The sequence below is a fragment of the Glandiceps talaboti genome, chromosome 3 (genome assembly GCF_964340395.1).
Source record: "Glandiceps talaboti chromosome 3, keGlaTala1.1, whole genome shotgun sequence".
Taxonomy (NCBI): domain Eukaryota; kingdom Metazoa; phylum Hemichordata; class Enteropneusta; family Spengelidae; genus Glandiceps; species Glandiceps talaboti.
The window spans coordinates 31,729,870-31,754,857 of record NC_135551.1 but is presented as its reverse complement, the minus strand read 5'-3'; the positions used below and the strand labels follow the sequence as shown (position 1 = coordinate 31,754,857).

General features: G+C 36.8%; 1 protein-coding gene across 1 annotated transcript; it reads left to right on the top strand.

Moving 5' to 3' along the window:
• The first annotated feature begins 867 nt into the window (after positions 1-867).
• Positions 868-23,604, top strand: LOC144433386 (uncharacterized). Its single transcript, XM_078121689.1, has 4 exons — positions 868-978; positions 10,543-10,765; positions 19,550-22,442; positions 23,348-23,604. Exons 2-3 carry the CDS (start codon positions 10,552-10,554, stop codon positions 22,399-22,401), a joined length of 3,066 nt encoding a protein of 1,021 aa, XP_077977815.1. The 5' UTR covers positions 868-978; positions 10,543-10,551; the 3' UTR covers positions 22,402-22,442; positions 23,348-23,604.
• The last annotated feature ends 1,384 nt before the right edge of the window (positions 23,605-24,988 follow it).

The following is a 24,988-nucleotide window of genomic DNA, read 5'->3' as shown; positions in this document are numbered from 1 at the left end:
GGTATGATATTATTTCAAAAACACCTGTTATTCGGTTTTTTAATCATTCATTTTTGCCGATTGTTGCATATTTAATGAGTCTCAAACAGTGCTTTAGAATGTCGAAAGTTACTTGTTCAACATAAAGAAAATTCCGGACGGGTTCTTCATAAAAATTTTAATTCAGTTGATAGCATTTGATATTTTCAACAATAATTCGAATGGTACGCTTAAAATGCTTAAAATGCTCTCATCGTGGTTGGTGACAGTTTCAAGGACCATGGCAACATATGCCCTTCGGGAAATTTTGTATGGATTCAATTGTGTACATGACTCAAAATATGAAATTGCTATCTATGATATGAATACGAATTAACGAAAAAATGAAGCAAACAAGTCATTAAAAGCTTATCGGGCAAGTGAATTTAGCCTATGTACTATAAGACTGAATTCTGATAATAGTTATTTAATTTTTATTTTTTTTTTTAGATGTATGGGAATCCATACTTGTTTTCTTTTTATATGTATTAGTCAACTTCATGTGGATTTTCGTATGAGCAACAAAGTGAATTGAACAAATTGTAGAACATCTTATAGGTACTACCACTTGGCATATGTTACTATGCATCTATCAACCTGTTATTTTTTATCGTGTGTTCCGTTTTCTGTGTATATTAGTTTCTTGCTATCTTTATACGCGAAAGGAAACCCACGTTTTGGTTGATAACTGTGCTATCATTTGCAAGTTGACATAAAATAGCAAGACTTGCAGTGCTTTGGAAATGCACACCTGTAAACCAAACGTGCGCACTCGAGGAGTCTCGTATACTGTATTATTTGAGTGTGCTGGGGAGTCACAAGCACGAGCACCGAATACTTCCGGTTTAGGTCGTGTGCAGCGTTGTGTACAGATGTTTGCACCGTGCTGGCGTATTCAAAGCGTAACGTACAGTTACATAAAAATTATGGTGGTAAACACTAGAGGAGTACGTCGACAAAGTAAGTACTATCCATAATTACTGATTTTTATCTTGAAACTCGTGAGCAACTGATACAGGTTTAGTTTTTAGCGAGAGTTTCTTTGCAGTAACGCAGCGTCTGCAGTGTGTGGTGCCTGGAGCTCCGTGCTGGGCATGCATGCATGCACGTTTAAATTGGCTGCATTGCAGACATTGTTTGCAGAGCTATCCAGGCCACACACTCGCTGAGCCGGGGTCGGTTTTCCTTAGCCTTGCCCGATAAAAAAATCACGATCCGCTTTTTACTCTCGGTTGATGGCCTTCGCTTTTATGTCAGATATCGTGAAATGTTGTACACGATACGCACCGTACAACGGAAGGAACGAGAGTGCTATCGTGCACGGAAATGTTTCAAAGGGGCGGTCGATATTTTCTTTCCCTTCATACAATATATTATGCATTGTCAATGTGATTAAATGCGTGGTGGTCACCTTTTCAATTGTTTTCAATCAGATGAACTTTTCCCACGCCAGCGATATTGTGTATAAGTTTACCAAGCTGGGAATGGGCTCAGGCAGCGATGGAATTGTCAATTGACTTGGCTGGTCGTAATCCGTTTGTTCACAGATAAGCAGTGAAAACCCGGCGTTTTATTAGGAAAGTACACTTATGATTTCACACCGTGAATGGTGATATTACCTGAACTTATGAATATTGCCAGTCATATTATGCAAGTGTAAGGAACTTCATCTGATACAATTTACATTACAGTTACAAAGCGTAAATGCAAGTTACAGCATGTAATTTTGCACTCTTTACAAACCCATATTTTCTTTGAATATATTCTCTACATATATTGTTGGACTACAATATATTATATTTGAAAATAACCCAAATCCTATTTGTGTTCCGTATTCAACCATTGGCGTACAGTGTTTGAACAATAAAGATGTGAATAATTCATAAAATAGTAACAATAATAACAATATTATATTTCAAAGTATCAAATGAAACTTTCTACTCGTAGTCCAAATAAGGATTGGAAAGGAATCCCAAATGTTCACTGTTGTAAAGTGTAATCAAGGGATGTACAACAATGGACACTTATTAATGAACCCAGAGTCCATGAACATCCAATCCCTTAGATATCAGTTAAGAAGGTAGTAGCTGATTATTGGCAACACCTAGGTAAACGTAATCATAAGAATTACTTCAACCCAAATGAAAGTTACACTGAAAAAGCAAAGGAATTTGAAAATGAAGTGTTAAATTCTGTGATAAGATTTGAAGAAGAGTCAGCTAATAATTTAGATTCAATAACAATTACAAGAGATAGTGTTTATGATCTAGTTTCAAATCTACAGAACAATAAGGCCCCTGGTCCAGACGAACTAACACATGAAATCATTAAGGGAGGTGGGAATATTATCATTGACTCTTTGCTATCAATGTTTAATTTATACACAAGACTAGAAGTTGTACCAAAAGACTGGGGAAAAAATATAATTATCCCATTACATAAAAAAGGTGACACAAGAAATCTTAATAACTACAGAGGGATCTCACTTAGTTCAGTTGTTGGTAAACTCTACAATAAAATTATTGAAAAGGAAGTATCAAATTTAATTGAATCTAAAGATATCCTTGGTGAAATACAAGGGGGTTTTAGAAGAAACAGACGCACAACTGACCAAATATTTGTTTTAAAAGGAATTGCTACAATCCGCAAATACAAAAAGGAGCATACATATTTGGCATTTCTAGATTTTAAAAAAGCATACGATAGTGTGTGGAGAGAAGGACTGTGGTATGCTTTATGGAAAAATGGCATAAAGGGTAAATTATGGCGAATTATTAAACACACATATGATAACATTGAAAGCAAAGTCTCTCTTGGAGATATTGAGACAAATTATTTTGATCAAAATGAAGGTCTGAGGCAAGGATGTGTGCTAGCTCCAATCCTTTTCTCTATTTATATCAATGAACTTAAAAAATTACTTAATCAATCACTTCTTGGGGTACATTTAAATGAAACAACTGTAAATGGTTTATTTTTTGCTGATGACGTAGCTCTCATAGCACCAAATGAACACCAACTTCAACAAATGTTAGACATCACAAACAAATATTGCAAACTCTGGAAAATGTCAATTAATGAAGAAAAATCAAATATCCTGATTGTAAATAAGAAAATAGACAAACAGAAAAACTGGTTAATTGGTGATTTAACCATAAAGGAGTCAAATGAATACAAGTACCTTGGTTACTGGATCACACGTAATCTTTCTGACCATACCCACTTAGCAAAATTATCAAAGAAGTTTGACAGCTTATTCCCTATCATGAAAAGTACCCTTGGTAACCATGGTAACATCAACAGGGTCGATTTTGGCTCATCTCTATGGAATCACATAGTGTGTCCAGTATTGGAATATGCAGGTGAAATACTAATACTTAGTCGAACTGACATGGAATGTTTAGAAAAGATGCAAAGGTCTGTGGGGAAATTCATTTTAAAGGCAACTCGTTACACTGCAAATGAGGCAGTACTTGGTGACCTAGGTTGGACCACAATGATAAGTAAATTTAATGTGTTGAAATTGAAATATTTAAAAAGACTATGTAATCTTCCAGAAACACGCTGGACCAAGATTGTATTCAACAAACTCACTGCAATCAGTCAAGACTCTGAAATGAACACGATAAACCTGTGCTGGGATTGGCCTAAATCTATAAATTACGTCTTAACAAATCTCAAAACACATAGAGAAGAAATAAAAAATCTCACAGACAATAAAATCAAGCAAATAATTTTCAAGTATGATGAATCTAAATGGAAAAAAGATATGGAAAAAAAGTCTAGTCTCATTCACTACCGTAGGTTCAAAACATCTTTAGAAATGGAACCGTATCTTAAATCAGTAAATGACTTCAAAGGGCCACAATTAAAATTTAAAGCAAGATCCTATACATTAGGACTCTCATATGAAAAGAGAAAGTGGGAAAACTGTAACTTTGATTGCTCCTGTCCCTGCTGTGGGCAAGAAGATGAAACATTTGAACACTTTCTCTTTTCGTGTGAAAGCCTTTCTACCTATCGTCACATCCTAATGAAGAACACAAAAGATCTTTTACTTAACCATACAGAGACAAACCTATATCAAGATTTTATACAAGGCAAAGAACTGTTAAGCCTCTTTATAGGAGACAGTACATTAAGTAAAAAAATTGACAAATTTATCCAGCAATTTCTAAGTAGTGCAATGGAACATAGGAAAACATGTTTAACCTGATGGAGAATTGTAATTTTTTATCTCTTTCTTTATCTCTTATTATTTCTTTGAAGTTATATTATTTGCTATTTTAACATGATATTTAAATTTTTTTGTATGTATTTGATTCTATGTAAATGCTGCTCCTAATGTTTTTAGTGAGCCCCTGATATAAAAGGGATGCAGAAAATAAATAAATAAATAAATATCATAGTCTTTACAAATTCAACACATTAAAAGTAAATGTTTTAATTCTTAATTTTGTGTATCTCATCAAATACTCAGTTATCAGAACACACTTTTTTTTATTTGACCTAATGAATAATCTTTTCCAGTTTGATAAATATATTTGAATTTTTAGTATTTTGAATGATTGCTTATCACTGCAAAAAGGTGAATTTATGACAATTTATGTCCATTTCCCTGTAGATTTTCTTGTCTAAGTATCTTTTGGTTACTTTGTTAAAAAAAAATCACATTTCAGAGAGAAACGATGTCATTTCAGCCTATAAAAGCACAGTCTGCATATTGTGTTTATCTACTTCTGAATCACATAATTGTCTTCATTTACTTCTTTTACACCTCATTAATTGTTAGTATGGAAGTATTGTAAGGAGTATCTTTGGATTGAAGTAATTAAAAAAAAAATCAAATGTATAGTAAAACAAAATAAAATGCTGAGCTACATTGTACCTACCCTATTTTCTGATGTCACGTTTTTGAAAATAAAACATTTTTTATTTGTTTTTGCCTTATGACATGACCTGAATTGAATACTAATTTGCCTGTGAATTCCTGAAACTCCAGATATTCAATGGGTTTACATGTCGTAAGTAATGTATGTACATGTAGAAATACATTACTTCATATTTTTTTCAATTTATTCATTGTATAGACTTTGGTGAGAGGCAGTATCTACATCTTGTATGATTGCCCCTGAAAGATTCCCAATTACTTCTATTCTTGTAAAAAGCCTGCAAGTACTAATACTCATCACAAGTGCAAATTAATTTTAGGGTGATAATGATTTCAGATTAGAACTAAACTGTAGGTTAGGTGAGAAAAACAGTTAATAGCAGAACAGTAGAAAGTTGTTCATGGACAAACACAGAATGATTGCATCTAATCCCTATAGCTCCACTAATCAGTAATAATAGGAGAAGTCAGGATGTAAATTTTATAACAAGGCCTAAAAAAAAATAATTGTTTGGTTCCGGTTTTAACCTGACCCCACCTAGCTTTTCACTGCCGACTCAAAACTTTTTTTACGTATTTAAGAAAAAAATAATAAAATCACAAAAAATGATGATGTGTCACAAGATATAGTGGGTGTGGAAACTGGCATCAACTTAAAAAAGACACTCTAAACTGTTATTCCAATCTGTAATAGCTGTACATCTGATAAGAAGAAATAAACAACACAAAGACCATTTTGAAAACGATGGAAAACCTGAACTCGACACTCACACAGAAAATATAATAAAATAAAATAAAAAATCTACCTACCCCACCTAAAATTGAGCATAACCAGAACCACACAATTTATTTTATTAGGCCCTAGTACAAGTTACAACATTAAATCACACTGATGATTTCTACAAGGTGTGCTTGTCATTTACTGTAAGTAACCAAGTCAGCATGGATGACTAACTATATATATATAGTGCACATTATATTGAAAATAAATCTTGCAGTATTTTGCTTAAGGGCAGCAAGGAGGTAAAATCTACCAAAGTATTTTACATGGATTCACCATCAAAATTGTGGTACATGGGAATTCTAACAATTTTACCATCCAGCTTCCTGTTTCTGTTACTGGGGTAGCCAATACCTTTGCAAAAACAGTCTCCTTTACCATAAGTGGAAAAGTGATTCATTGAAATAAAATATTTGGTGGCCTGGAGAGAGGGTCGGAAATTAGTAATGGTGAGTTGAGTTAGGTATAAATCAACATATGAATAGCTCTGAGGTTTTGACCCATTCAAGGATACTAATTGTTAAAAGGACAGTTCATATTGTGAGGTATACATGTAGAGGTGGTACTATTAATATTATTTTGTGTGTGGCATTCATGATCTGGTTATTTTTTTTACTTGGCCACAGTGGCACTAAAATAGCATTTATTCAATGAAACAAGGATTTCAGTATTCAGATGTTAGCGTTGTTCTCAAAACATTTTTGTATACTATTAGAAAGAGTATGTTTGAATTTATTGTTCTATTACTATCATAGAACTTTTCTTCAGGAATATCCTCAGGGTTCTCCACAGGCCAAAATAGTGTCATATATGGGCCGCAACGCCTTCATTGACTCCTGTGATGCTATCAATCATCCAGCAATCCAATTCAGTGCTATCATTTTCCCTAACTCATAGCGACTGTCTGGTCACTTTTACCGATAATTGATTGTCAGTTATCCAAACCTGTGGGCAGCGCTACATTCTCACTGCGCAGAGTCTATTCCAAAGACAGTCAATAACAATGCAAAGACTGAAAAGAACAATAGACAAAGCTTCACACAGGTACAACCCTTCTACATAACGATGCCAGTTGTGAATGTTCTGTACCGCATGTTAATTGTGAATGCTGACACCACATAAAGATCTACAAAATGAGTAAGAATAGAATCTCATTCACAGGTACAGCCTTAAATGATACGACTGATACCTACACTGTCTTTTTACTGCATCCTAAACAACAGAAACAGTTTTAACAATGTCGTCAATACAGACTAATGTACCTTTAGGTAAAGTGGCGATGTTATCCAATCATTAGTTTTATGTTCAATTTTACTCACAAAACACTTTTAGTTGGAAGTTTGACATCATACAACGGTACATCGCACGACTGAGATGAAAGCATGGATTTTCCAATAAGGAGGCAATCATTGCCGTGAAATTGAATGACGTCACAATCTTTTAACAACACAGCTTTTAGGACACAAAAAAAGGTCGTTTGCCAACAACTTGGCTGTGATCATCAGAGAGGAAAGACTGCATTTGAATGCCTGGGCTCATTGTGTTAGGCAACATGCATACAGGCCATCACATGAGGTCAAACAGTCACTGCCCGTGCACTGGAGCACTGGATATTTTTACGTTATTTTTATGTACTTAGCCTCCAAGTCTGCAGATTTCATTGCAAATAGACATCAAAGTCTGATGGTGGTGGTGAGGTGCTGTAATCTCCCCTGTCATCCCGTAGGCTTGACAGGCTATTCTTTGGGGCAAGTGGTGCATTTATTAATCCTTGGGACTGGCTAGTCACTTCCATTGTCCCAAGAGGCAGTGTCTTGCCATGGAAGTGGCACGCATCTCATTCCTCGGGATGGCTAGCTAGATTCCATTTTCAGACACTTCCTGGCACCTTCAAGCCTCCAAGACTGGTTGCAACAGGTCAGAGGGCAAGGTGCTGTCATCCCTACTAGTCTGGGAAAGCCATGCGAATGGATATCTTGAGGGTCAATGCACTTTGCCATGAGCTCTGGTCGAGTGAAACTACATACTTGTAACTCACCAGTGAAACTGCACTTGTAACTCACCAGTGAAACTGTACTTGTAACTCACCATTGAAAATGTACTTGTAACTCACCAGTGAAACTTTACTTGTAACTCACCAGTGAAACTGCACTTGTAACTCACCAGTGAAACTGCACTTGTAACTCACCAGTGAAACTGTACTTGTAACTCACCAGTGAAAATGTACTTGTAACTCACCAGTGAAACTGCACTTGTAACTCACCAGTGAAACTGCACTTGTAACTCACCAGTCAAACTGTACTTGTAACTCACCAGTGAAACTGTACTTGTTACTGTACTGTGTGTGTGTGTGTGTGTGTGTGTGTGTGTGTGTGTGTGTGTGTGTGTGTGTGTGTGGGTGTGGGTGTGGGTATACTATGTATAGGTGAATTAATACATGAGAGTGAATGAATGAGATGAGGAAGTTCAACTTGTATTTCTAGTAATTGTAGTCTTCAAAAAGTAATGGCAGATACAAATAAAGTTAAGTCTGAAAAATAATTGTCTGGCAGTTCTGAAGAAGAATTTGGTCTTCAAGGAAGAATGATTCTATTTTATAATCCAAGACCATTGGATTCAAAGATTGCAGGGTACATGTATATGAGGTTGATGAGTGCTGCAATGCATGGGTACATGTATATGAGGTTGATATGTGCTGCAATGCATGGGTACATGTATATGAGGTTGATATGTGCTGCAATGCATGGGTACATCTATATGAGGTTGATATGTGCTGCAATGCATGGGTACATGTATATAAGGTTGATGAGTGCTGCAATGCATGGGTACATGTATATGAGGTTGATGAGTGCTGCAATGCATGGTTACATGTATATGAGGTTGATGAGTGCTGCAATGCATGGGTACATGTATATGAGGTTGATGAGTGCTGCAATGCATGGATACATGTATATGAGGTTGATGAGTGCTGCAATGCATGGGTACATGTATTTGAGGTTGATGAGTGCTGCAATGCATGGGTACATGTATATGAGGTTGATGAGTGCTGCAATGCATGGGTACATGTATTTGAGGTTGATGAGTGCTGCAATGCATGGGTACATGTATATGAGGTTGATGAGTGCTGCAATGCATGGGTACATGTATATGAGGTTGATGAGTGCTGCAATGCATGGGTGATGCTATCATGTACAAAACAATACAAATGTCATGTTCAGTTATTTTGCTGATGTTAACATTGGCCTTGTTATACTTTCTAGTTGACTCACTGACATGGCCTGCTAATGATGGCTTTATTGCATTTTGTGTAAATGTAATGTATTCCAATCCTACATGTGTACATTGTATATATATTTAGCTTGATAAACTATCATCATAATGACTTTACTCCTTACCTGAACATCTTGTTGACGAATTATATTATACATATGTCTAAGCGAAATATTCGTGAATATGCAATAAAGTTGGTAACTTTCAAGTTAAACAAAAAATAACCCTCGAGCACCAATTTGGTCCCTTAGGCTTTAGCCTTCCTTGTGGGAAAAATGTTGCACACATACATTTGTAATATTCCTGACAGACATGTCTGTGAGAACATATATATGTGTGCAAGATTCATGTGTTTAGAGAGACCTGAAACTAGTGTACATCTGACAGCAATTACTATACTGTCAAATGTCTAAGATTTGTAGAGGTGAAAGGTCACTAACTGATTTAGCTGTGAAGAGTGACATCGAACATTTTCATTTAGTGCTGGTACTTGTTGATCTCCAGACTCCAGTATATTTCAATTTTGTTTCTCAACCAAATTTTCCACTGGCTTGCTGTCGCTGCTAATTTGCATAACTAGCTCTGAAATGGATAAATGCATGTAAATTTAAAATATTTATAAGTTATAATATACATCCTTCATAGTGTGCTGTATGATAATGAAATCACCAATATGTATGGGTATACTAGTACTTGTAGATAGGTGCTTTTATGGGGGACGATACAAATATAAATACACGTAGGTTAAAACTAAGATTCCTCAGTCATTGACCAGGGTTCTCCGATCAAAATTATTAGCCACTCTATCGGAAACTAGACATCTAATTTTACCTCAGATTTCTATTTTTCAGTTACCAAGGATTCCCAATGTTAACAAAACTATGATAGATGTGTAATTAATTACCACAGTTGTTTGTGTTGATTTAAATCATAGATCATTAATTATCAAAACAGTAATTGTGTTTTGAATTTGATATTTTCACATTATGAGATTTGTACTAGCTGACATCAACTTGACAGGCTTCAACATACTTAATGGAGTCTCAATGGCTACTCTTTATTTACAATATATGCATGCAGCAACTGAACAGCTGTGAGACCTACATTGAGCCCAGCTGTACAGCCAACCCTAGAGGCTTAATAAGGAATAGGGGATGGCATACAATGTACATGTACATGTATGTAGAGTGCACTTAGAGATGTCTCGTCATCTGACGACAATGTAATTCAACATTTTGGGATACTCATGTAATACTGGCAGCTAATAAATCTTCATGCGAACATTATTATGAAATAATATACTAGGTATTGCTTTTTGAGTGTTGCCTGTTTAAATTTTGATATTTTGAAAAAAAAGACAAAAAAAAATATGGTTGATGAATCCATTTCTCATGTACATGGAAAGACAGGAAGTGTGTTGAAATGCCATAAGTATGGTTTCGGGCTATTGATTGACAAATGCCATGGTATCATTGATAGATTGTGGGTGACCAAAATGCTTCAGTGGCAGCTATTTAGATAGATGTGGTTTATGATACTTGAATGACAATAGATTTACACTTGTTCTATATTTGTCTTGTAGATTTGAGTGATGGAGAGTGCATGGCACGCCGAAGATGAAGCTATCAAAGTCATTGACTCTGAGTTAGTTACCAAGGAAACCAAAGTGAAGGAGGAAGTCATGGATGATGCCAAAGGAGTCATTATTGTAGAGACAGAGAATGGAGAGAGTATGGTGATGAAAAACCACAATAGCAGAAATAATGACATAGACAGAAATATGAGAAAAACCATAATTAAACAAGGTTTGTGAAATAACCTACCCCATACATGGTTGTGTCTTTTTGTGAAGTAATCTACCCCATTACTATATACATGATTGTGTCTTTTTGTGAAGTAACCTACCCCATTATGTGGTTGTGTCTGTTTGTGAAATAACCTACCCCATTACTATATACATGGTTGTGTCTGCTTGTGAAGTAAACTACCCCATTATGTGGTTGTGTCTGTTTGTGAAGTAACCTACCCCATTACTATATACATGGTTGTGTCTGCTTGTGAAGTAAACTACCCCATTATGTGGTTGTGTCTGTTTGTGAAGTAACCTACCCCATTACATGGTTGTGTCTGTTTGTGAAGTAACCTACCCCATTACTATATATATGGTTGTGTCTGTTTGTGAAATAACCTACCCCATTACTATATATATGGTTATGTCTGCTTGTGTTAAATATGAAATAACCTACCCCCATTACATGGTTGTGTCTGTTTGTGAAATAACCTACCCCATTACATGGTTGTGTCTGTTTGTGTTAAATATGAAATAACCTACCCCCATTACATGGTTGTGTCTGTTTGTGAAATAACCTAACCCATTACATGGTTGTGTCTGTTTGTGAAATAACCTACCCCATTATGTGGTTGTGTCTGTTTGTGAAATAACCTACCCCCATTACAAAAAATGTACATGTATATGGTTGTGTCTTTTTGTGTTAAAAGTGAAATAACCTACATGTACCCCTGGGTCCAGTATATGGTGTCAAATGATAGAATTTCAGAAAACTGTGTAATCTTTAAAGACCACGTTCCTGATTAAAATTAGCTGTGAAAATTGCCTAGGGAGAATATATTTGTATCCATACAATACAAATGTACTACTCGCAAATCTTGATACCTCTATAGGTAGTTAACTGATTAAGTTCAGTTTCAGTTATACATGTATTTCTGATGCCAAGTCATCTAATGCACCTACCATCCAAGGCTAGACTATAGTGACAGCAGTTTACTCACCCTAGGTTCTATAACCCTTGTAAGGCTAGACTATGGTGACAGCAGTTTACTCACCCTAGGTTCTATAACCCTTGTAAGGCTAGACTATGGTGACAGCAGTTTACTCACCCTAGGTTCTATAACCCTTGTAAGGCTAGACTATAGTGACAGCAGTTTACTCACCCTAGGTTCTATAACCCTTGTAAGGCTAGACTATGGTGACAGCAGTTTACTCACCCTAGGTTCTATAACCTTTGTAAGGCTAGACTATAGTGACAGCAGTTTACTCACCCTAGGTTCTATAACCTTTGTAAGGCTAGACTATAGTGACAGCAGTTTACTCGCCCTAGGTTCTATAACCCTTGTAAGGCTAGACTATAGTGACAGCAGTTTACTCACCCTAGGTTCTATAACCCTTGTAAGGCTAGACTATAGTGACAGCAGTTTACTCACCCTAGGTTCTATAACCCTTGTAAGGCTAGACTATAGTGACAGCAGTTTACTCACCCTAGGTTCTATAACCCTTGTAAGGCTAGACTATAGTGACAGCAGTTTACTTACCCTAGGTTCTATAACCCTTGTAAGGCTAGACTATAGTGACAGCAGTTTACTCACCCTAGGTTCTATAACCCTTGTAAGGCTAGACTATAGTGACAGCAGTTTACTTACCCTAGGTTCTATAACCCTTGTAAGGCTAGACTATAGTGACAGCAGTTTACTCACCCTAGGTTCTATAACCCTTGTAAGGCTAGACTATAGTGACAGCAGTTTACTCACCCTAGGCTCTATAACCCTTGTAAGGCTAGACTATAGTGACAGCAGTTTACTCACCCTAGGTTCTATAACCCTTGTAAGGCTAGACTATAGTGACAGCAGTTTACTTACCCTAGGTTCTATAACCCTTGTAAGGCTAGACTATAGTGACAGCAGTTTACTCACCCTAGGTTCTATAACCCTTGTAAGGCTAGACTATAGTGACAGCAGTTTACTCACCCTAGGCTCTATAACCCTTGTAAGGCTAGATCATGGTGACAGCAGTTTACTCACCCTAGGTTCTATAACCCTTGTAAGGCTAGACTATAGTGACAGCAGTTTACTCACCCTAGGTTCTATAACCCTTGTAAGGCTAGACTATGGTGACAGCAGTTTACTCACCCTAGGTTCTATAACCCTTGTAAGGCTAGACTATAGTGACAGCAGTTTACTCACCCTAGGTTCTATAACCCTTGTAAGGCTAGACTATAGTGACAGCAGTTTACTCACCCTAGGTTCTATAACCCTTGTAAGGCTAGACTATAGTGACAGCAGTTTACTCACCCTAGGTTCTATAACCCTTGTAAGGCTAGACTATAGTGACAGCAGTTTACTCACCCTAGGTTCTATAACCCTTGTAAGGCTAGACTATAGTGACAGCAGTTTACTCACCCTAGGTTCTATAACCCTTGTAAGGCTAGACTATAGTGACAGCAGTTTACTCACCCTAGGTTCTATAACCCTTGTAAGGCTAGACTATAGTGACAGCAGTTTACTTACCCTAGGTTCTATAACCCTTGTAAGGCTAGACTATAGTGACAGCAGTTTACTTACCCTAGGTTCTATAACCCTTGTAAGGCTAGACTATAGTGACAGCAGTTTACTCACCCTAGGTTCTATAACCCTTGTAAGGCTAGACTATAGTGACAGCAGTTTACTCACCCTAGGTTCTATAACCCTTGTAAGGCTAGACTATAGTGACAGCAGTTTACTTACCCTAGGTTCTATAACCCTTGTAAGGCTAGACTATGGTGACAGCAGTTTACTCACCCTAGGTTCTATAACCCTTGTAAGGCTAGACTATAGTGACAGCAGTTTACTCACCCTAGGTTCTATAACCCTTGTAAGGCTAGACTATAGTGACAGCAGTTTACTCACCCTAGGTTCTATAACCTTTGTAAGGCTAGATCATGGTGACAGCAGTTTACTCACCCTAGGTTCTATAACCCTTGTAAGGCTAGACTATAGTGACAGCAGTTTACTCACCCTAGGTTTTATAACCCTTGTAAGGCTAGACTATAGTGACAGCAGTTTACTCACCCTAGGTTCTATAACCCTTGTAAGGCTAGACTATAGTGACAGCAGTTTACTCACCCTAGGTTCTATAACCCTTGTAAGGCTAGACTATAGTGACAGCAGTTTACTCACCCTAGGTTCTATAACCCTTGTAAGGCTAGACTATAGTGACAGCAGTTTACTCACCCTAGGTTCTATAACCCTTGTAAGGCTAGACTATAGTGACAGCAGTTTACTCACCCTAGGTTCTATAACCCTTGTAAGGCTAGACTATAGTGACAGCAGTTTACTCACCCTAGGTTCTATAACCCTTGTAAGGCTAGACTATAGTGACAGCAGTTTACTCACCCTAGGTTCTATAACCCTTGTAAGGCTAGACTATAGTGACAGCAGTTTACTTACCCTAGGCTCTATAACCCTTGTAAGGCTAGATCATGGTGACAGCAGTTTACTCACCCTAGGTTCTATAACCTTTGTAAGGCTAGACTATGGTGACAGCAGTTTACTCACCCTAGGTTCTATAACCCTTGTAAGGCTAGATCATGGTGACAGCAGTTTACTCACCCTAGGTTCTATAACCCTTGTAAGGCTAGACTATAGTGACAGCAGTTTACTCACCCTAGGTTCTATAACCCTTGTAAGGCTAGATCATGGTGACAGCAGTTTACTCACCCTAGGTTCTATAACCTTTGTAAGGCTAGACTATAGTGACAGCAGTTTACTCACCCTAGGTTCTATAACCCTTGTAAGGCTAGACTATAGTGACAGCAGTTTACTCACCCTAGGCTCTATAGGTTTGGGTTTGTGTCTTTGATGAAGACTTGTTATTAGTAATTCCTTTACTCAGTTTTTACTAAATTTTGTTTAATGATCATCTGTGCAGTAAAATTTGAAGATTAATTAAGAACCACAACAAACAGAAAATATTCATTTTTCACAGCTCTTTTACCTATGTGTCTTGTACACTCTAAATGTGACAATGTTTCTTAGCCAGACTTTTTTGAAAAGTGTTTGGGAATGTTCAGGTTTATTTTCCACTGAAATATGATTTATGAAAAATAAATATTTACTCCTCTGTACATGTATACAATCATGGAGTTCTAATAAATCTTACATAATAATAATAATTTAGTTCTGTGCTTTGGCCACAGGTCTGTAGCAAAAATCATTTTCAAGCATATGTACATTGAGAAACAAAAGTAAGTTATACATTGTAAGTCATGCATAAGGGGTGTTTGACAAAAAGCAAAAAAACATGCTATAAAATACCAAACTGTACAATGCCTAAATTATGTATGCATGGTGTACTGTTAGTGAATGACTATGAATGCAAGGCACACACACACACGTCTTTCATGTGTGTGCTTGAATTATGCATTGTAATGTGTATGTATCAATGGATATATGCAAGCTGTCACAAACCTGCCTAGAATACTTATTAGGGGATTGTTGCCATGGTAACATAGGGTCCATCATGCTTAATTTCTCTACTCTATTGTGAGACTTTTAAGTCATGCAGTGTTTTGTTATGGGAACCACGGTTACAGCAAGTGAGAAATTTATTCCAGTAATGAAAATTGTAGAGTTGTCTATCGAAGGATGAACTCAACTCGCTATGAAGCTGTGACATTCTGGACCTGAGGCACATGTAGATTTTGTCCCATGAATGAAGGACACAAACTTGCCATGTGATAATAATTAGCCCCCACAAAGCCGAGGGGGCTAGTACATGTACATGTGTACATGTACCTTGGGCCCCATGTGTTCGTCCATCCATCCATCCGTGTCCGTCTGTGTCCATCTCTATCTTATTAAATACTCTTGGGCCAATTTCAATCAAACTTTCAGTAAACATCAAATACATGTAATATCCTGTGCATATGCACGTCAATTTATTTTTTGATATATGCAAATTTAACCAAATGGCAGCCATATTTGTTGTTAAAAATCAATATTTATTGCATAACTCAAAAACTATAATACATAGACACTATTTTAGTGTCTACCCCCATATTATCAGATGCAAGCTATCTTTTGAGACCCTAACCTTTGACCTTGACCTTCAGGGTCAATTATCAAGTATTTACACATTGCCAATTTCTTCTAAATCATGTTTACAAGTACATGTAACATTGAAGAAAAGAATTATACACACATTATTTTTGGTTTCTGATATCACTTTTTACTGAGTGGCAGCCATATTTGTAGTTAAAAATCATTATTTACTCCTGTGTCTCATATATACATTGGCCAATTTCAACCAAACTTTCAGTAAATATCAAATACTATCCTGTGGATATGCAAGTCATTTAATTTCTTTACTCTTGTGATAATGTCCAAATGGCAGCGAGTTTTGTTGTAAAAATTCACATTTTGCCAAGTAACATCGGTAGCTTAGTAGATAGTGTCTACACCCATCTTATCAATAACAAGTTTTCTAATAACATTTTGACCTTGACTTTCATCTTCAAGGTAATTTGTGACAAAATTAACATTTTGCCAAGTAACATTGAAAGCTACATGTAAGTAGATAGAGACTTTATTTTAGTGTCTACACCAAGCTTTCTAATGACACCCTGACCTTTAATCTTGACCTTCATCTTCAATGTCAAATAGGCATTGTTAAAATGCATATATATTATATATGACATAAATGGGCCAATTTGTCCTTGTTTAGATATCAGGTATAGTGTACATCACTTCATTCTATTACCTTTGCAGTAATGTCTTGACAACGGCTATTGTGTTGTAAAAATTCATTTTGACCTCTCACACTGGAAGCACAATAGATAGACCTTATGTGAGTATCTACAGCCATGTTTCCCAATCAACAGCTTTCTAATGAGATCTTGACTATTGACCATTAAGTTTAAGGTCAGATATCATTGAGTTCACTCAGTCATCTCCTTGTATAAAACATCGTATTCATAGTCACAATTGAGTGGAAATTTCTACGAACAGCACCGTTATTTACATTGTAAGTTACGTTAGGGGAGACAGATTTTGCTTAGGCGATGTTGAAATTTGAATTTTACGTTGGAAAACGCACATAAAAAATCCGATTCGTAAAATCGCCCGTATCGTGCATAAATTTCCCTCCACTGACCTTCACACGCTGAGCTAGTACAAATACAAGTCATTACTGAGACGTAACAAAAGAAATAAAACAAAAATAATCCATTTTATAGCCAAAAATTACAACCAAGACGTTAGTATGGGAGTCGGTACCTGTCACAAGATTGCGTAAATTTGCCGACATTCAAAAATTCAACCGTAAACTGTCGCCGGCAGCTCATACGGACTTAGCGGGAATTTCATGCTTACACACAAGTACAATGTGTTCCCACAGCTAAATACTTGTATTCAATGATGTATTTCGAGTCAAATTCTGTCGAAATATCCAAAGACAGTGACATAATTTATATCGTAGACCATGTTATGAGAGCCGTTATTTATATCCGCCATGTTTAAATTTGATCTTGTGGGCGAAAAACACACGTAAAATTACGATTGCTCGTCATTTGGATCGTAGCTCTCGATACCGTTCACTATCATACATTCAAAATGGCAGGCAATATAAACAAGGCTAATACGCATGTGTGGAACTAGTTATGGCAGCAAATTTGCAGCAATTGCTACCTTTGAACAGTTTTACGGCAAGATAGGTGAATGAACTTTGGCGTCCCGGTATACCGGGTACTGGTGGGCGCCCTAGCGCGTCCCGGTATACCGGGTACTGGTGGTGAAAGGGTTAAACCTCAACAATCAAGAGATGTATATTCTAACTTCCTTGTTACCATATCGTTCATTTGGTTGAAGTTACAAAAACATACATGCATACACAACATGTTTAGTTTCATAGGTGTATAAAAAGTATATTATATAAAGTGATCCTGATCCCAGATTATTGACTGTTGTCCTGGGGAATTAAACCAAACATTGCACCATGTAGCATTTGTTAATGTAAATGTACTCTCATAATAGACTATTCTGATGTTAATTGTTAATTTTGTTCTGAAATAAAATTCTGTGTCATTGGTCAAAACCAGAAGTCATTATATAGTACACAATTTGTAAAATATAATGAAATAATGAATGCAATTCACTTTTATGTGTTCTGTCATAAACATCAATCATAGAGGCACTACTCATCAACACTGACACATACATACATACATACATACATACATACATACATACATACATACATACATACATACATACATACATACATACACACACATAACATAACATACATACATACATACATACATACATACATACATACATACATACATACATACATACACTCACTGATAGACATACATATTGAGAGACAGACACACACACACATACACACACACACATACACACACACACACACACACACACACACACACACACAGGCAGAGACAGACACACCAGCCATCCCATCTAATCCTGTAAATCCAATTATAGGCAATAGCCTAGCAGTCAAAAGGACAAACAGACAGTGAAAACTGATCATTTTATGATGCAAGCACACTTAGTTATTCCTGTTAAATATTAATGAGACTTCGGTCAAGCTAATTTATGTAACTTTTAGTCTAAGGGGAAAAGTGTGTAATAATACTATAGACAGATTACCTGATATATGGTACATGTATTTTGGTAAATGAGTGTGACATGCTAATTTGATCTATATGTATGCAATGAATTGTGAATATGAGTGTAGCTATGTGTGTATATCAATTAACATGGATATAGGTCACAATGCACAGAGACTTGAAATCTACAGAATTTGCATGTACAGGCTTTTACAATACATCAATTAGTATGCAGCCACCTGTCAGCTCATATTATCCTTTGGTTTTGAAAAGAACAGTACAGCACAGATCGGATGGTGTTGAGCAGTAATGATCTATTAATATATGCCATGTCATTCATACATAGAACTCTACATTCATCACATTCAACACACCTCGATCTGATTTGACTTTAATGATTATATTTCAAATGTACTTTGACAATGGTTTCTAACAGTCTTTGTTACAGAGTTTATTAATAATGGATTGAGAATTGTCATCTTTGAGTAACTCTTAATTTAGTATGTGCATGACACGATTTCATACATGTAGCTTGGCAAATGAAGGATAAGCACTTCAATGTTACATATTTCCCTGCCTTGCAAATTCTTAGTATTACATCTTTTAAAATTAGACTATCTTGATCACCTCTCATTTGACATTTTGATGTTGTGATGCTGAATTGCAAATATGTATTATTGTACATGTGCAATGCTGATGGTGAATTTCAATGTGCATGGAAGAACCTTTCTGGATTTTGTATGCAGAAACATTTATATATTAGTTATGAAATAGAAACAGAAATTTACTCCTGTAAACTAAATCCTAGTGTTTGGATCCCACCTTTTTGGTTTAAAACTATCCTATCAGTAAAACTGATTAATAATGTTTGGATAAGGGGGGAGGAGCATATTTGTATACTGAGAAAAATAGGTACCAAATAAATGGGTGTTGGAAGCAGGCTAAATAAAGGCATTAAAGATAGTGTATGATATGTTTTAGGTCACATACAGTGTACACATATTGTGAATCTCATTGTATATGAATGTACCTTAGATTTTATTTACTTATCAGTCTTAGCAAAACTACTGTACATATAAAGCTGTGTACAATTGTTACGGTCTGTGATTTGAAATGTTTAGACCTCTCAGAATGTCTACATTCCTTAGTGCAGATTTTACTGTACATGTTTTTCATTTCTTGCAGAAGATGGACACAATGTAACCCAACAAGATTCAGTGCTGGTTGAGGAGAGAGGGGCCTACCAAACAGATAATGGGGGAGGTACTGCAGTTATTGTTGAATCACCCCAAGGGGGGTCAGGAGACTATGATGACGCTCAGAAAGGAAATGACCTACACCTAGGCTATAGGTGTCACATCTGTGGTCGGAAATTCTCTGTTTATGAAGTATATGTTGAACATGAACGCAGTCATGCCAATGAGGGCGAGAGGCCATTCGTGTGTGATGTGTGTAATTTGTCTTTTAAATCTACTGGAAGTTTGATAGCTCACAAGAGAATTCATACAGGAGAAAAACCCTTTGCTTGTAGTTACTGTTGGAAGACATTTCGGCAGAGTGCAACGAGAAATCGACACATTAAAGCCATGCATGCTGATGAACGAAGGAAGAGCCAGAAAGAAACTATGGATAGAATATCTCAAATATTATCTCAGCAAGTTACTCAGAGATATCAACCACCCAGTCAAATTCAGGCTGAAAGACACCCCCCAGAAATGATTACATCAGTTATTGAACATCGTCCTCCTGTAGTGCATCCAATTGCATCATTTGCAGCACAACCTGTATTCCCGGGAATGACACCACTAAGATTAGACGTACCTAGAACAACAGTGAATATGACGATGCCATCTACATACCCTTCCCCTCTCATCCATCAGTTGCCAAGTGAACATCAACCACATCCTAACAACCATACCTTGCATCCTAGTCCAGATAATCATCTACAGAGTAGAGCCATGGCAACTGCATCCCAGAGCAAAGAGAATGAGTACTGGCAACCACCTAGCTCCTCAAAAGGTACCTCAAGTGAAGGCAGTACTCCTGTAAGCCATACAGAGGGTAATAGAGAGTTTTCCTTTACTCCTCCAACATCAAGTACTACTACAATAAGTGCAGAGGTTTCTCAAATTAGGAGATCACCACAAAAAGTGGCTGTGGAACAGAAACAGATGTCGGCTAAATTACCACCAACTGAATCCCCACCTGCACCAGTAGCTAAGCCAACATCAGACCCAGAATCAGCTAAAGTTAATAAACCTGTCAGAGGGGAGTTCAGGAAGAAAGATCATCATGTACCAAGGCACCATGCCTGTAATAGCTGTGGAAAAAATTTCATTGGACGTGCAGCATTGAAAATCCATCAGCTGGTCAAACACATGGGTGAGAAGCCATTCGCATGTGAGATGTGTGATCAGAGGTTTGTATCAGCCAGTGCGTTGATCACACACAGGCGGCGCCATACTGGTGAGAAACCTTACAAGTGTAATATATGTGGACGTGCATTTAGACATAGCTCAACAATGAAACGTCACCGATTGTTACGTCACATGCCCCAGAGTGTTCAGATGGCCTTCCAGCATGCTCCAACGAAATCGTCATGTCAGCCAGAGCAGGAGGCTTCTCGTGTCAAAGAAGAGATCAAGATGACACTAGACAACCAAGATATACAAGTGTATGACTGTGGACTGTGCTCTGGTTTCTTCTCAGATCATGCTGACTTAGTAAGGCATCGAATCAGTACGCATCAGGTGACAGATAAGAATGCACAAGGAGGGCAAGCTATTCTTAGTTCTTGGAGTCCAACAGAAGAAGATCAAGCAGCAGATGGCAAGGTCCCAGAAGATTTCCTGCATCTTACACCGAGTCAGTACAATGTATTCCGCCGTCCATTTGAATGTGAGGATTGTGGGAAGGCGTTCAAAGTAATGGGGCATCTTGTCATGCACAAACGCATTCACAGTGGGGAGAAACCATACACGTGCAATGTATGCGGAAAGTCATTCCGACAGAAAGGAACAATGTCTAGGCATTCTAAATTACACAAAAATTGGGAAAATATAGTGAGAGCTGGTGGAAATACATGTTTGACAGAATCAGAGAGAATTGTGTCTGGTGTTAGTGGTGAAGAACCACGACAGCTGGAAATGAGCAATAATGCTAGAAACAACATGTCATCTAAAGACATGATGAAGAGTATGCAGTTACAGATGGAGAATGCAGAGGATGAAGATGAGGAAGAAGATGAGGAAGATGAAATGGAGGAGGAAGGAGAAGAAGATGATGAAGATGAAGAAATGGAGGAGGAGGATCAAGAGCAAGGCATGATGAGTAGGACCCTGAAGACTAGTATTATGCAACCTCTACGAAACAGGAAGGCTCAGTTGTCTCAGCTGTCTGTGACTGCTCCAACATCATCACATGCAAGATGGAACTGTAACGTTTGTGGAAAAATGTTTGGAAACCATTGGAGACTGGAACGACATAAAATGACTCATTCAAATTCAAGGCCGTTCCCCTGTGAGTACTGTGGTAAGTCATTCCGGTTCCAGTCCCACCTTGCTGCTCATCTCCGGATCCATACTGGTGAGAAACCATTTAAATGTAATCTCTGTGGTAAAGCGTTCCGACAGAGTGCCACCATGCACCGTCACAGGAAACTACACCTGATGAAGTTCATGCCAGCTCTAGGTTTGCAAAGCAACAACATGCAGCATCTATTGACTTACTTAGAGGGTCAGGCTACTACTACATCTAACCCAGTCAGCCAAGGAGCCACTACAGTAACCATGGTGATGTCACAACCAAGTATGTCTACAGGGATTTCAAACCATACAAGAGTAGTGAGGAAAGAAAGCGAAGAAGCCTTTCCTGTTGCAATATTATCGAATGATACAGGACCAATCATCACCTCGGTTTCAAGTCTGGCAAACACATCAAGTGTAGAAACAAATGTATCTGCACATCTGAACAATGAGGGCAGTGTTCATGAGACAAATCAGGCCAATCCAGAAGCCGAGGCAGATAAAGGAAGCTAGGATTTATTGTGGGCAAACAACCGTGAGAAGAAAGAGTACCTGTAAGTAATCTGTGTTTTTCCTACCTTTATGTAACATTGGTTTCATAGTGGTTCACTGGTTAGAGTGGCTTGCTCATCATCTGCATTTTTCTGATTCATTCCTGCATGGCTACTACCATGTCAAATTCATCTGAAAGTCCTCAGACAAGCTTTTAACCAAAATTTCACCTAAGTGGGGACCTATTAGGACAGACACTGTATTTATTTGTTTAAACTTATTTGTTTATTGCATCCCTTTTGTATCAGGGACTCACTAAGCATGTTAGGAGCAGCACTAACAGAAAATTAAAGTACATACATACATACACTACTAAAAAAAAATTAGAGAAGATATTGAAGGATGAAATCATACTTAGTAGCAACACAGATAATATTCCATACAAAAAAAGTGACTATGCAGAATTCAGCTATGTGAGGTCATTCATCTTGCATTAAAGTGGCCATATGGATGAGGATTGGGTATTTGTTCTGGATTTTGATTTATAAAACAATTTTATAATGGCTTCCTACTTGAAAAATCAATGTGAAACAATATTAAGTCAGTGTTTGTAACTCAATACATTGCAAAAAGCTAAAACATGTGTAAAATGTTCGTTATTGTACATATAATATCAATCATTTTACACATTTTTAATCTCTTGCAATGTATTGAGTTACAAACACTGACTTAGTCAATATTGTTTCACATTGATTTTTCAAGTAGGAAGCCATGATAGAATTGTAAAATCCAAAATAAATACCCAATCCTCATCCATATGGCCACTGTAAGGCAACATAACACAAATCCATGACTTTTCAGTCAATGATCAAATCAAAGTTATTCAACAAACCAGAATTTTTCATCAATCCTTTGTTTGTAATATATTTGGGGAGGTATTTAATTCTGGTTTCATTTTCTCTTCCAGTTTGCACAGAGTATGTATATGGAACAACTCTTAAATGTACGTTGGATGAATTCAATAAACCTACTTCAACATGTAACCAACAACCAAACATGTTAGAACGCAAGTAGAAGATTTGGAATACCTTGCAATGTCTGTCCCTCACATTCTTGGAAGTATTTAATACTTGATAGTAGCTAAGTTTGACAGTCAAACAATTTTCAATATTTTTGTCATATTGTCAACCGTGATGGGAATTTTAATATTAAAACTTTATACAGTAACCAACTTTAATTTTGTTTATGACCATTTAGCTGCCATCTGTGTTTTCCCCAACTACTTCTTGTGACCATTTACCTGCCATCTATGTGTTTTCCCCAACTACTTCCTGTGTCATAGGTCAACATGTCAATAGTCAGTGTGACAATGATAGGTCTTTATCTTGTCAATTTTATTGATGTGTGTAAGACAAATAAATAGAGAGGAGTTAATTTCAGATTACTTGTAGCAATGTACTAAATTTTCAAACTCCCTGTCCCTCAAAACAGTACATACTAAAACCACTCCATAAGCCTTCAACCTTGAAGGAAATGATATCCAGTGATTCAAAGTTGATTTTGTTATATTTAGTTCAATTCTACCACCATTGGGTTCCCTCAGTGTAACCATGGAGATGTTATGATAGCCTACAGACTGGGCTATCTGGATTGACAGTGTCATAATTTGTCAAGCCAATATGTCAAGTCAGATACACATAGACAAGTCAATGGGCTACTGTTATACGTATATAGGCATGTAAGTACATGGTGTTATCACATTTCATAGACTACACTCTACCATTTCAAAGAATTGTACTACTTAAAAGAATACAACCTACATTGGCTAATCGTTTTACTGTAGAGTAGACAAATATATATGAATCACAACTTTGATGTAGTGTCGTAATTATTTTATGCTTTTCTGTTACTACATATATGTATTTGCATGCTATAATAATGTTCATATTGTACACAATTATTTTTCCTCAGTGTTCTTACTTGCCCACAGATATATTTATGTTAGTAGTAGTTACAAATAATTGCTGTGTGTATTCTTGTACAAGTTCATGTTGCAGTCTTGAGGTTTGGGACCGCTAATGTTTGCACTAAATGAAGTGTTTGGTTTATCAGAGATAAACAAGTGATACCATAATTCACTTGTCTCTGCATTAGCGATATGGTATGTTTAACTAACCTCAACAAGAGGGTTTCTCCTTGACTTTTTACTAAACTGAAGTTCATTTTAATATATTCAATCAAAATTTTCACTTCCTTTTTTCCTACTAATTGTAGGTATTTTTGATGAAATGAATAGTATAGATATAATAATAATAATAATAATAATAATAATAATATTAATAATGGTTGTTTTATGTAGCTAACTCATCAACTCTTAATCAAAATTGATAGATATATAATCAGTTTGATTGCCAACCAATCACAGTAAAAAATTCATGTCATGTGATTGTTGTCAACCAATCACAGTAACAGATTCATGTCATGTGACTTTGCCAACCAACCAATCAGTAAATCTTTCATGTTGTGCTTGTTTGCCAACCAATCATACAAAGCTGCATGTCATGTGATTGTTTGCCAACCAATCACAGTAAGAGTTTTAGGTCATGTT

Coding starts and splice junctions, on each gene's coding strand:
- LOC144433386 (XM_078121689.1), top strand. CDS start 10,552: ATGGAGAGTGCATGGCACGCCGAAGATGAAGCTATCAAAGTCATTGAC. Junction 10,766..19,549: donor AAAAACCATAATTAAACAAG/GTTTGTGAAATA, acceptor CATTTCTTGCAG/AAGATGGACACAATGTAACC.